Below are 13,628 nucleotides of genomic sequence, written 5' to 3' on the forward strand. Positions count from 1 at the left end.
ATATATATATATAAAAGATTTAATTATTTTACATGTATGATTGTATTGCCTTCATGTATGTATATGTCTTCTACCTTGTTAAGTATGTCCCTAAGCTCGGCTATGCCAAAGAATCCAACAGTGAGGCTAGTGTCCAGTGGCCTTCCTTTGTAAGGTGAACTATCACCTTATACAGTCTTTTGTTGAGGCCTGCTTTTTTGAACATAACTGTAGCCATTTTGTATTCAGTCTCCATTTTGCTCATAAGGTGAAATTAAGTTCAGGTTCTTAGACTCCACTTCCCAGAAGTAATTATTCAGAACTGATACAAAAGAATGTTGCGAATAAGCCAAAAAGTAATGGTACTTGTCAGTCGTACACTGTTATCTTAATGTTCCGAAATTCCCTGTTCACCACTTGTCCACCACCCTCCTTACCTCTCAGGACCAGTCAGCTTAAAGGTTAGCTGACAGTGCTTTGTCTAGTTAGCCAGAGATGTTGTACCACTCACTGCTTGTCTTTGAACTTTAGAACTCGGTTTTACATACAAAAAGCCTGCCCTGAGAACTGACTAGTGCCACAATTAGGTTTTTTTTCCTTGTGGCCCTAGGCTTCCAGTATTATGGTGTGCATTCCATAAACAATTCTTACTTACCTGAGATTGGTGTACGTATGGTTTGAGTGAAAATTCCCAGACCCCGATACTTTGTAGGCTCTGAGGTAAAAACTGGAGGACTGACTCCAGAGGCAGGGAAGACACACTGGTGGACTGGCTAAGGCTTACTAAAAGCAAGTTAGATCTGAGACTGCTGTCCTACAGGGGTGGGTGGCCATCCCTGCTGTCTTGTCTCTGCTTCCCTGCCAGCAGAGGCAGATGCTCTGGAGTCTGTCATAGATGAGGACAGCAGGCTAGCTCAGTGTAACTCAGTGGGTAGTGTGCTTGTTTGTTTCACCCCAAGTATCACGTGTACCTGGTGTGCTTTTCTTTCTTTCTGTCTTTTTGTGTGTGTTTGGGGTAGTGGTTTTGGTTTTGTTTTTGTTTTTGTTTTCTGAGACAGGGTTTCTCTGTGTAGCCCTGGCTGTCCTGGTACTTGCTCTGTAGAACAGGCTGACCTTGAACTCTGCTTCCCCAGTGTGGGATTAGAGGTGAGCACCACCACCACCCAAATAAACCTGGTGTGTTTTACTCCTGTAATTCCCAAACTTGAGAGGTAGAGGAAGGAAGATCAAAAGTTCAAGGGCTACATAGAGAGGTCAAGATTAGCCTGAGAACATGGAACACAGACACACACGCATGCACACACATGAGGTGGGGGAACACACACACACACACACACACACACACGTGAGGTGGGGGTAGAAGAGGAGGAGAAGCAGCAACAGCAATAAAGAGATGGCTCAGCCATTAAAAGTACTTGCTGTTGGGGCTGGTGAGATGGCTCAGTGGTTAAGAGCACTGACTGCTCTTCTAGAGGTCATGAGTTCAAATCCCAGCAACCACATGGTGGCTCACAACCATCTACAATGAGATCTGATGCCCTCATATGGGTGTCTGAAGACAGCTACAGTGTACTTACATATAATAAATAAATAGATCTTTAAAAAAAAAAAAGTACTTGCTGTTCTTGCAGAGATTAGGATTAGATTCCTAGAACACACATGATGGCTTATACCCACCTCAAACTCATCAGGTTCATTGGGCAAGGGATTGTGATGCTATCTATGCCTGCCTGATACCTGAGTTAGACCCAGTGTTCCTGATGATGGAAGACAAACCAACTCCCACATGTGCCCTCACATATACACACATATGTACACTCACGTCTCTAACTTGTTGTTCCAGCCTGGGTGGATGCCTGAGTCTGCAGGACACTCACTTTCTGCTCTGGCCTCTTCTGAGAACAGAAGGGAGATGGCTTTTATCTCAGTGTCATTGACCCCTCTGCCTAGGGCTTCCTTCAGTCCACATGGGTCTTTATTCTCTTAGTTCATTTCATAAGATAGTAGGAGTTGCCGGGCAGTGGTGGCGCATGCCTTTAATCCCAGCACTTGGGAGGCAGAGGCAGGCGGATTTCTGAGTTCGAGGCCAGCCTGGTCTACAGAGTGAGTTCCAGGACAGCCAGGGCTATACAGAGAAACCCTGTCTCGAAAAACCAAAAAAAAAAAAAAAAAAAAAAGATAGTAGGAGTTGTCACCCTGCCCTTCTTTAATTTCTAGCAATGAAAATGACAAACAAAACCTATTGAAGTTAGCTCTTTTTTCCATGTAAGTTACGATACACCTCTGTTTTTGGGATCTCCATGGTATGATCCTGGGCCAGTTCTGTCTTGTGTAGGCTAGTTCTGTGCCACCTTGCTTTACCACTGTCACTCTGACTGCTCTGCACTGCTACTCCCTTGCTTTTTCCTAGGAGCAGGACTGTCTTGGCCAGTGTGGTCCATGGTCACCTTTCAGCCTGCCTCCTCCTCCTTGGACTTGTGCTCTGTTGTCTTCAGAGGCTTCTAGGATGTCTGGTAGAGGTCCTCTCACCGTATTACTTGAGAGGTTGCTCCTACATGCTACTTCATGTTTTCCACATATTTACAATAGGAGTGTGTCTTAGTTTGGGTCTCATTGGTGTAGAGTGACTCCAGGACCAAGGCAGCTTTCCCCTCTCTCTCTCTCTCTCTCTCTCTCTCTCTCTCTCTCTCTCTCTCTCTTTCTCTCTCTCTCTCTCCAGGGTTTCTCTGGCTGTCCTGGAACTCACTCTGTAGACCAGGCTGGCCTCGAACTCAGAAATCTGACTGCCTCTGCCTCCCAAGTGCTGGGATTAAAGGCGTACGCCACCACCGCCCGGCTCCAAGGCAGCTCTATCTTCTTCTTCTTTTTTTTTTTTTTTTTGGTTTTTCGAGACAGGGTTCCTCTGTGTAGCCCTGGCTGTCCTGGAATTCACTCTGTAGACCAGGCTGGCCTCGAACTCAGAAATCCCAAGGCAACTCTTATAAAGGACATTTAATTGGTCTCGCTTACAGTACATGTTCAGTCCATTATCATCATGGCATTGTTCACGGAGAGGCAGTGCTGGAGGATCCAAGAGTTTGACATCTTGATTTGAAGGCAGCAGAAGGAGTCTTTGTTCCACATTGGACAAAGCTTGAACATTAGAGACCTTAAAACCCACCCCCACGGTCACATTTTTTTTTTCTTGTTTTGTTTTTTTTTTTTTTTTTTTTTTTTTTGGTTTTTCCAAGACAGGGTTTCTCTGTGTAGCCCTGGCTGTCCTGGAACTCACTCTGTAGACCAGGCTGCCCTCGAACTCAGAAATCCGCCTGCCTCTGCCTCCCAAGTGCTGGGATTAAAGGTGTGCACCACCACTGCCCAGCTGCAGCAGCACTTTCTACTTTTGTCTTTAAAATGTTGTATTGAGGATAGGTCACCTCTGCATCAGTGCTGTTGTTCTCTGTGGTGCAACTCTTCGTTTTGTTTTTGCATTCTTGTGCTGACTGACATCCCTGAACAGTGTCAGTGACTGTAAACCTTCATCTTTCTCTTTTTGTCTTCTCTTGTTGAAGGATGTGTTTGGAGCCAGGCCTCACTATGTTGCTGGTCCCTGATTAATATCCCCCTGTCTCAGACATCTGTGTGTTGACTTTATGAACATGAAGCAACGATTCCCAGTCTTTGTCTTTTGTTTGTTTGAGACAGTCTTTCTGTGGCGCCCTGGCTGTCCTCAAAAGATCTACCTGTCTCTGCTTCCTGAGTATTGGGGTCAAAGATGTGGACCCAGGCTTTGCCTTTTTTTTTTAATTGTTTCATTTCTTTACATTCCAAATGTTGCCCCCCTTCCCTGACCCCTCCAAGGGTTTTTCACCCTATTCCCCCTCGCCATTTGCCTTGTTTTTAATCTTAAAGAACATACTGGCAGGATTTTATCACTATGAGTTCTCAAATATCTTTTATCAAAGATAATAAAAAACTTGTTTTTCTTTAAACAATGTCCCTTGTATAATTTTTTTAAATTATTTATTTTATGTATGTGAATACACTTTAGCTCTCTTCAGACACACAGCAGAAGAGGGCATCAGATCTCATTACAGATGGTTGTGAGCCACCATGTGGTTGCTGGGAATTGAACTCAGGACCTCTGGAAGAGCAGTCGGTGCTCTTAACCGCTGAGCCATCTCTTCAGCCCAGCCATCTCTCCAGCCCCTTGTATAATTTTTACACTGGTATTTCCTTAATCCTGTTACTCTCGTGTCTATCTGGTCTGTGAGAACTTGCAGAAGAGCTTCTCCATTGTTTATAGTTTCATGGGTTGAGATGCCTGTTCATCCCATGTTTCAGAGAAATATCAGTTGGTGAAGCAATCCTGTTAGTCCTCCTGTGGACTTTGTGTCTGATTTTAAAATATGCTGAATAAATGAAACCAATATTTACCTGTCTGTTGTTTATCCCATTGTCATCTGTGGTTATAAACACTGAAAATGGTAACAAAGGGACATTGAATAATCACAGACAGATTTATGTAGAGTGCTGTGTGACCTCACCTGTGAGTCAGATTTTATCCCCTCAGTCAGAGGTGCAGATAGACCTCCGTGTAAAAGTTAAAGCAGATACAAGGAGCATTATCCTGCTAGCTCGTATTTCATAAACATCTTGGTGTTTATATCTGTGCGTATATTTTTCTTGAACTCACAGGGTGAGCGGGGAGCCTGGGTGTGCAGTGGAAGAGATGCTGTTGTTTGTATGCTGTGCCCCAGGGAAACAGGAAAGAACACTGGGCAGAGACTCCTAATCCTTGCTAAGAAGCCAGGATACCTAGATGTGCACTGACCCATGTGCTATAAGGAAAACAGCAAAGACATGGTGGCTCTGTGGACAGAAGGGGGTTCCCTGAGGAGTCCAGCTGTTGCTGCTTATTCTCAGGACAGTCAGATGTGAGGATCTAGGAGTTGTTTTCTTTCCCTCAGCTGCCTGCACTCCACACAAGGATCATTGGAAACTGACTGAACATATTAATTGTGGACATGTTGTTTGAGTGTGACCAAATCAGAATATATTTCATTAGTTGAGTTCTGATTGCTTCCTCAGTTATTTCTGGTTGTTGTTACAACTGGCCACATCTTGCAACTTCATACACATAGCTTCAAATTAGAATTGTTATGCATCATCTTTTTTAGTTTTGACAAATGTCAGCTTGTTCTCTAAAATTTTGTTCACAAAATTGTCTGTCTTTAAAAGTGGGGAGGGGTCTATATAGAATACACAGTAAGATGCTGTCTCCAAAAAAGGTGGGGAGCTTTAATAGATATTAGAATTTGTGTGTTGTATAATGTATGTGTGGAAGGGTATGTGTACAGCTATATGCCACCTGTGTTTGGGGGCGTGAGGTCAACATTATCTCCTTCGCATTCTGCATTTAACCTTTGAGACAGGCTCTCTCACTGACCCTAGAGCTCACCAATTTAGTCAGAGTAGCCAGCCTTAACCCCCAACAGTACTCCCGTGTCTGTCTCATCAGTGTTAGGGTTACAGGCTTGGGCCACCACACCTGGCTTTTTAATAGGTTCTTGGATCTGAATTCATCATGGTAAGCTATCTTCTCAGCCTCCTGCCGTTTCTTCTATGCCTGCCTGTCTGTCTATCTATCTATCTATCTATCTATCTATCTATCTATCTATGCATCCATCTATCTTGTTTTCCATGGCAAGGTTTCTTTGTGTATTTATTTTTATAATTAGAAAGAATGTCAGTACATTAGATTTTTCTGGTGCTCTGGTGACCCACATGGGCAAGGTGGACACTTCTGAAACACTTAAGGATCTTTCCATCAGTTGTGAGAGTGACACCTCTCCTTTCCTACCCCATAGGTTCTGGAGCAGAAAGCCCTCTAGGTTTGTACCTATAGAGTCTATAGCATAAAGCTTTCTGGGTTTCTGGGCATAGTTCACAGCTTGGTGGATTTGAGGCAACTATTTATGCTAATATATCAATGAGATGTCTTTAGTAGGAGCCTGGTAGTGTGTTGGTGTGATGTGGTGGTTTTGTTTAGTACTTAAAAATGTCAAGCTACGTATGGTGATAAAAGCCTTCTAATCTCAGCACTCTGCAGGTTGAGACACACCTTTGTGAGTTCCTAGCCAGCTAGGACTACAGAATAAGACACTGTCTCAAAAGAACAACAAAAAGGTCATATTTCTTTTCTGTAGCAATCTCTTCATGGGAACTAAGCCAGCAAGTCCGAGAGCTCAGCCCAGGGATCAGCTCAGAATGCTGTAGGTTTGTACTGTGGCTTTCCCATAGCTTCCCATAGTTCCCACTTTGCATCCTAGCTTCAGAAGAGTGAGAGGATTCAGGAGGTATGTGCCCTTCCTGGGTACCACCTGAGATCTGACCGTCAATGATTGGACTGGCCTTACACTCTTCCATCAACTTGGAGCTGAGATAGTAATCTGTTGCTGTTGTAACAATACCTTAGACAGTGAATGCTGGCTTTTACTCTTTGACCTCAGGCCATGATGCTGACCAGCCCAGTGATCTATTTTATTCTGCTGATGTCTTCGTCCTCTTTGTTTAGTGTAGCTTTTGCTACCCTGCCTTAATGCTCCAGGAATGGGTGGTACTACCAGCACCCACCCAGAGGATATTGGATTCACAGATAAATAACACAGGCAGACATGTTGCTCAATTTCAGCCTGCCTTCTTAGCTCAACTGCTGGATGCCTCTAACCTACCGTAGCTGTTGTTTAAGAATAAGGTTTAATTAATACATACATGTAATTAAAATGGTATAAAAGCAAAAAGGAGGAGGGGGATGTGATAGAGGGTTCTAGGGAGGGGAAACGGGGAAAGGGGATGACATCTGAAATGTAGATAAATAAAATATCCAATTAAAGAAGAAGAAGGTTTAAGGCCAAGCATTGGAGAAACAGTGTTAAGTTGCTCAAGGCAAGAGAGAAAGGACCGAGACTGGGCCTCTGTCAAGGATAGAAAAAGTGAGAGAGGGAAAAGGTGACAAAAATTCCAAGTACCAGGGCCGGGAGCAGAGAGAGATAGCTCAAATGTCTAGGAAGCTTGAGGGAAGGTTGAAGAATCTAAATAACTGTGCATCCCCACTGACCACAGGAGGCCATGGGTCGTGACGTCAGCGGGCTGGCTGGTCAGAGGAGCCAGCCAAAGCGGAGTTTGTACTCTTTTGTTTGTTCATTCATTTATTTAATGTGCATCAGTGTTTTGCCTGTACGCATGTCTGTGTGAGGATGTCAGATCCCCTGGAACTGGAGTTATAGACAGTGAACTGTTATGTAGGTGCTGGGAATTGAACCCAGATCCCCTAGAAAAGCAATCAATGAGCCTTCTCTCCAGCCCTGAGGTTGGGTCTTTCAAGCAGCTCTGATCCAAAGTAAAAGCAGCAGAGTGTGGCCATATGCAGAATGGCCCTCACAGTCTCCTTAGAGGGTTTCATTTATACACTGCTGGAAGTGGGGTGAGAAGCGAGTGGACACTGCCGGAATGACGGCACTAGAGGGCTGTGTGTGAGGAGCACCACTCACAGGGTCGCTGGACACCAGAGACAGGTCAGCAAGGGAGGTCAGAGGTGGAGATGTGCGGATCTACAGTCTATGCAGAGTGTACCAAGGCTGACAGAGGAGCAGGCCACAGGATCCTCCTGGCTCACAGGATCCATTAAGGCTCATGTTCATCAGTCAGCACCGGGCTTTCCTAAGTTAACAGATGGAACATTTTCACTAAAATAAAACTATATATCTGCTTACTAGAAGAATGCCAGAAATACTAAATGTACAAGAAGTGTTCCCACAGCTCCCATCACATGTTCCTTAGGTTCCTTTGGCCCATGTACTCATAGCAACAACTGTAACCACAGCCAGGCTGCCTTTCTTCTTAGAGAGGTTGTTTGTTGAGTACTTGGGCCTGAAACCATCAGCAAGTCATGACTTGACTCTTACTTTCAGATTTGGGTGGTGGTCCTTTTAGGGCAGGCAGGCGGCACAGCAGAGCTGAGACAAGAAAGGGCATGAGATGAGCTGAGGTCGAGCAGGTTCACTTTTAAGAGGACAGTCTTTGCATCCAGAGAGGCAGTCTTTTCAGTATGGTTGTTGGTGGACATGTCAGGCCACAGAAAGAGATGTGGAAAGTAGTTTGGGAATATTCCTTCCTATTAGATATCATTTAGAAGATGAGGCTTAGCAGGCAGGTATCAGATTCTAGAGGTCTTGAGGGCCAGAACAGAGGGGCGGGGCAGGACCCGTGCACAGTTACAAGCTTCACTGGATATAGGCTGTGACAGTATGGTTGAGGAAGAGGTCTCTGTTGTAAAAGGTCTATCCTTTGGTCCACTGTGGAGTTAGGGAGCTTAGTAGATGCTGCAGATAGTACCGAACTTTCCAAAATAATTTAGAGGCATTTAAGAGACCCAGTGAGGAGCAGGAACAAGCCAGTCTTTTGGTGAGCATGGGCTTTCTGGAACAGTGTACTGGGTCTGTGTGGAAGGACAGTGAGACCAGGCACCAACATTTGCACTTCTGTTTTTGAAGACGTGGTATTTCTGTATAACCGGAAGCTTAGGATCCTCCTACCTCAGCCTCCTGCGTGGTAGATGTACATCGCTGTGCCCAGCTGACAGTGGTTTTTGAAGCTGCTCTGGACTGGCATAGTAGCCAGTTGTCAGCTGTCAGTGAGGCTGAGAAAAGCTCAGGTAAGAGAGGAGAACGAATAATGCCAACAAAGCTCAAATGTGTCTGCATAGAAAGACAGATTATAGTTCCCAGACATGTGAGAGAAGCTGAGATTGTCAGAGGAAACCCAAAGAGCAGATTGGGCAAATCTGAGGACACTGCCCTGCCAGTGCCGGTTGTGAAGGGACCCAGAGGTGGTGTTCTCTGGAAGGAGTGATGCTGTGAGCTGTGCTGACAAGTAACCTGGCTACACCATTCCTTCCGAGGGGTAGAAGGAAACACTGCTGACATCTGTGAGCTCCATCGAGACTGGGTGCTCTATACTCGGCACAGTGGAACTGGCTGTGGAGCCTACAGGACCAGTCCTGTGTTCTTCCAGGTTTTCCTCACTGTTCTACACACTGGCTTTACTTTCTGCTACTTACTGGGGTAGCCAATCACAGCAGCCTATATCATTTCTATGCACTAGGAACCAGGACAGTGCCTGTGGCATGTGCAGTTGGGAGGGGCAGACAGACCAGAACATGCAGAAGCCAGCCTGGCAGGCACCTGAGGAGCATCGTCTGTTTCTTCTGTTGTCCCTGCAGGCGTCCTGCAGGTGTGCTGTGAGTGAGTTAGCTGTCCTACCAGTTGTCAATGGAGCAGCAACATGCTAGGGGTTCATCTCTCTATTCATCTAACACAGGGTGATACCAACTGGTCAGTGAGTCACTCACCAAGCCTCAGAGCCTGTTTTGACCGGAATAACAAAGACATCAGTATCTATGCTCCTTTTTCCTGTAAAACCATGGCACCAGTGCTTGCAGACATGGACTGTAGTAGGCAGTAAGGCGTCAGGACCGTGATCTCTCACTCTCCTGTGTCTCACTCCAGGTGTACATAAAACTGCTGACTTTGGCAGCTGTCAAACTTAGAATTAAGATGTCTTCCTTCTAGTGTATTCTGTCTGACATTTGCTAAGGCCCATAAAAAGTAATTGCTTTTAAAATTGTGTGTAGGACTAGGGATTGGCTGGCAAAAGCGTTTGAGTGAAGGCATGGGGGTGCGGAGGTACAAGTCACCCTGTCTTCCCCTAGGGAAAAGTGAGAGCTACAACACCTTTATTTTTGTGGTGAGCAGAAAAGGTACAGCTGGGTAGTTAAGTCTGAACGAGAATAGCACAGCACAAAGAAAGGGTGGGGTTTTTAACAAGAGAATTCCCTGGAGGGGAAGATTAAAGTGAACAGGTGCTGGAAAAATGTTTCTGCATATTAGAGCTTAATTAGATTTGAAGATGAATTCCAGATGGGCTAATTATGTGTGAGTTGTTGCAGGTTATTTCTTGTAGGGGCAAGCATGTATTTTTGGAAATGGTGATTTAGTTTGATTGGGTTTGATTCCTGCCTCCTACCCTGTCTCTGTCAAGAAACTGTCTCTTCAGAGGCCCAAGACTCAATCTCAGTAAGCCCACATCTTTGGGACCACTGTCAGACATAGCAGAAGCACAGAACATGGAGGCCATCCTAACCTTGTGATCACATGTGTAGGGAAAATCATGTGACCCTTCTGCAGGTCAGTAGAAGGTCATGACCCTCACAGGAAGCAGGCAGAACCTAGTAGATATTGCAGGAGCATATCTCCTTGTTTGACATGAAGATGGAACTAAACTCATACTTGACATGTAAGTTCTGCATGGTTGATACAGGGGTGTGTGGTGTGTGTGTGTGTGTGTGTGTGTGTGTGTGTGTGTGTTTGTACACTTTGGGCCAGCTCTCTTGGAAGGGTAGAGGACAAGTCTTTGTTGAAGCCTCTGTAGGAAATGGGACTAGTTTGGGGCCAGCTTAACTTGGGAACAGCTTGCAATGATTGTCTCAGAAGATTGCATGGCTCCCTGAGGTCCCTGAAAGGTGTGGGTATGCTGGGAGTGGCCTTATGGCCACCTTGGGAACATATGGTTGGCAAAACAGTTTGGGTCTGAGGGCTTCAATAAACAAACTTTTATGTAAGGACCTGTAATTAGAAATTATCGACACATTTATGTACAGCACAGTGAATGATGTTGAGTGATGATTTAGATAGAAAATACACCTCATTGTAGGATCTTTTAATAAAGAGCGTCAGTTCTTAGGAATTTATTTCTAGAGCTCTGTTTGAACTCCGCATGTTTGACATGAATCACATCCAATTGTCATTTTATGATTAATGAACATATGTTGGCCATTTTTCCCCATAATTAAACTTTATGTTTTGTTCGTCTGACAAAGCAAGTTTAGAATTTGACATATTGGTGGTATGTGAGTGTGTACATGCATGCGCATGTGTGCTCTGTGTGTGTGTGTGTGTACTTTCTTGTACATGTCTTTATTTTGCATATGTACTAAGTTTTTATAAAGTCTAGTTGTCAGAGGTATAAGAGGTTTTAAGAAAGAGACTTTGAGTGACTGTGGAAGAAGCTGCAACCTGTTTTCAGCCATCTGTGGTACCAGGTCATGGTGGGGTAGAGTGCTTCCTGTATTCCCCATTAAGAAGTACATCCCCCCCCCCCCCCAGGAACAGACAGGACAGGTTGTTCTCTAAAGTCAAGGCCATAATATAGAGTTCTAAAAAAACAATACAGGGAAATAATTTCAAAAATATGTACATTTTGTTTGGAGATAGGTCTCTGTATATACCTGGACCTCACTAATGTAGACCAAGCTGGCCTCAAACTCACAAAGATCTTCTTACCTGGCATACCAAGTGCTGCATTTAAAGCCATGTGCCATCACACCTGGCCAAATCATAGTATCTTAAGAGAACTGGCCATAGAGAGGTGCACCTATAATTCCAGCCCTGGCAAGACAATGCCAACATGGTCCACATAGTAAGTTCCTGAGATGCTGTTATGAACAATAATTTAAAAAATAATAGTAATAATTTAAAAATAGAAACTGGAGTGGAAAGCACTGTCGCGTCACCTCCTCTCATGTGTTGACTTTGGCTTGTTTCAGGACATAGACAAGTTTGGCAATGAGATCACTCAGCTGGCTCGTCCCCTGCCTGTGGAGTATCTCATCATAGATGTAAGTACTCCTTTGTATTCAAACTTACAGGCTGGTTCCATAGTCCCCGTCAAGGTCAGGCTCCTAGATGATAGCCGCTTGAGGAAGGAAGCCAAGGAGGTCTGAGTCACACACTGCTGCAAGGATTGTTTCTCCGTTATCAAGTCCCATTTCCAGAAACTTCCCAGTTTAAACTACCTAGGGATTAACTTCTCTCATGCTAAAGTACAAACAAAAGATACCTACCTCCAGTTTTACACTATGGTCCCTGGAATGCAATGATTCATGGGGCTGAGTCCCAAGGGTATCTGAACAGTCCTGTATATCTAGGCGTGGCTGGTAGCTGCCCACTGCCAGGGAGGTACAGAGGTTACCTTGCCTGGCACAGTAGTAGTACTCTTGGAGGCCACTCCATCAAGAGATTCCTGGGATACATCTGTAACTTAGTGTCTGTGAGTGGGGAGGCCAGTGTTGTTTCTGGACAAAGCTCTAGGAGGTAAGAAGAGCTGGCTCTGCTGTATCTTCTCAGAATGTCTAGAGGAATTTGATGGTCACGGAGCCACAGTCATACCATTGACCACAGGGCAGTGAGTACTCCAGGATAAAGCCTGGTGACTTCCTAGCAGCTGGAGTATCACCACCTGCCAGGGTTCTGTCCAGAGGGTTGGAGGTGGCTCGTTTTCTACATTGCTGCTGTGCCAGAATACCTACTGAGGCTGCACTTGGACTTAGGATGGGCATATAATTCAGGCAATAAAATATTACTGCATTTGGAGCCGTGCGTCCCCCTGAGCCTAGCACACTGAAGCTCCATTTCAGTTGACAGTTCCTGAGAACATATTTATTACCTAGGCCATAAAGGCATCTGTTACTGTACTACCTGGGGTGTAATTAAGATGAGAGCAGATTGATGGAGGAGTTGGCATGATTCAGAATGAGCTTCCTGAGCTTCCTTCACCCCAGCACCTCCCCACACCGTTCACCTCACCCCAGCACCTCCCCACACTGTTCAGCAGCACCGGGTTGCTGGAGAACATTCTAACCTGTAATACCCACCTTCTCTGTCTCTGGGAAAATGAGGACTAGGAGAGCCTTAGATCAGGTGTCCGAAGAGTGCTGTTCAGCTTTTTCTCTGGTGCCAGAGATAGTATAGATATGGACCAGGGCTGTCTGCCTCTCCCTCCCCCAAACTCCCTTTTTAAGACAGGGTCATGCTGTATAGCCCTTACTGGCCTCAAACTTGTAATCTAGCCTCTACCTCTTTAGGGTTTCAATTAGAGGTATGTACAATATCCAGTGTATCGGCTGGGTTTTTGGTGGTGGTGGTGGGTTTTTTTTTTTGTTTGGTTGGTTTTTTGGTTTTTTTGTTTTGTTTTTTTTTTTTGTTTTTTGTTTACCTGTTGTTTGGGGGAGGGGCTATTGGTGTTCTGTTTTTGAGACAGGATCTCAGTTATGTAGCTCTGGCTGGCCTCAGATTTATAGAGATCTGCCTGTTTCTGCCTCCTTAATTCTGAGATTAAAGACATAAGTCACTTCACCTTGAATATCTGCTGCTTTTATTTGAGAGTAGGATATCAGAGCAGTTTTTGCTGAGTCTTCCCCAAGCCCCAGGGTGGTTGTTCCCCATGGTGAAAGTATAACCCAGGAGAGTCTGACCAGGGTTAGCTAGCAGTAAGCACATATAGAGGAACTGGATCAGTTCTGTGACTCCCCTGGAGCCACCACTGGCTTTGCTTGTGCTGCTCTCAAGCCTCTTTCAAGGTTAAAGACTACCCTCCCCACCTCCCCGTTTAGAGGTTGAATGCAGAGCCTGCACTTCGGAGGCAGGCACGGTGTTGCTGAGTCGCACCCATTCATTTCTCTTTGAGTTTTCATTATTTTGAGGTAGGCTGTCCCTTAGTCGCCCAGCAGCCCTCAAACTGAGGATCTCCTGCTACGGCCTCTTGAACAACTG

At 45.1% G+C, this 13,628-nt stretch overlaps 1 protein-coding gene across 2 annotated transcripts in view; it reads left to right on the plus strand.

Annotated features, from left to right (window-relative positions):
- Nploc4 (NPL4 homolog, ubiquitin recognition factor) overlaps window positions 1–13,628 on the plus strand; it is a 58,128-nt gene that overhangs the window by 37,537 nt on the left and 6,963 nt on the right. For both annotated transcript variants that reach the window (XM_028787920.1, XM_028787921.1), the window contains exon 13: window positions 11,624–11,695. In XM_028787920.1, the coding sequence (XP_028643753.1) occupies window positions 11,624–11,695 (72 nt within the window). The remainder of the gene's footprint in view (window positions 1–11,623; window positions 11,696–13,628) is intronic.

This window comes from Grammomys surdaster, unplaced genomic scaffold (genome assembly GCF_004785775.1).
Source record: "Grammomys surdaster isolate TR1022 unplaced genomic scaffold, NIH_TR_1.0 125688, whole genome shotgun sequence".
In the NCBI taxonomy this organism is placed as follows: domain Eukaryota; kingdom Metazoa; phylum Chordata; class Mammalia; order Rodentia; family Muridae; genus Grammomys; species Grammomys surdaster.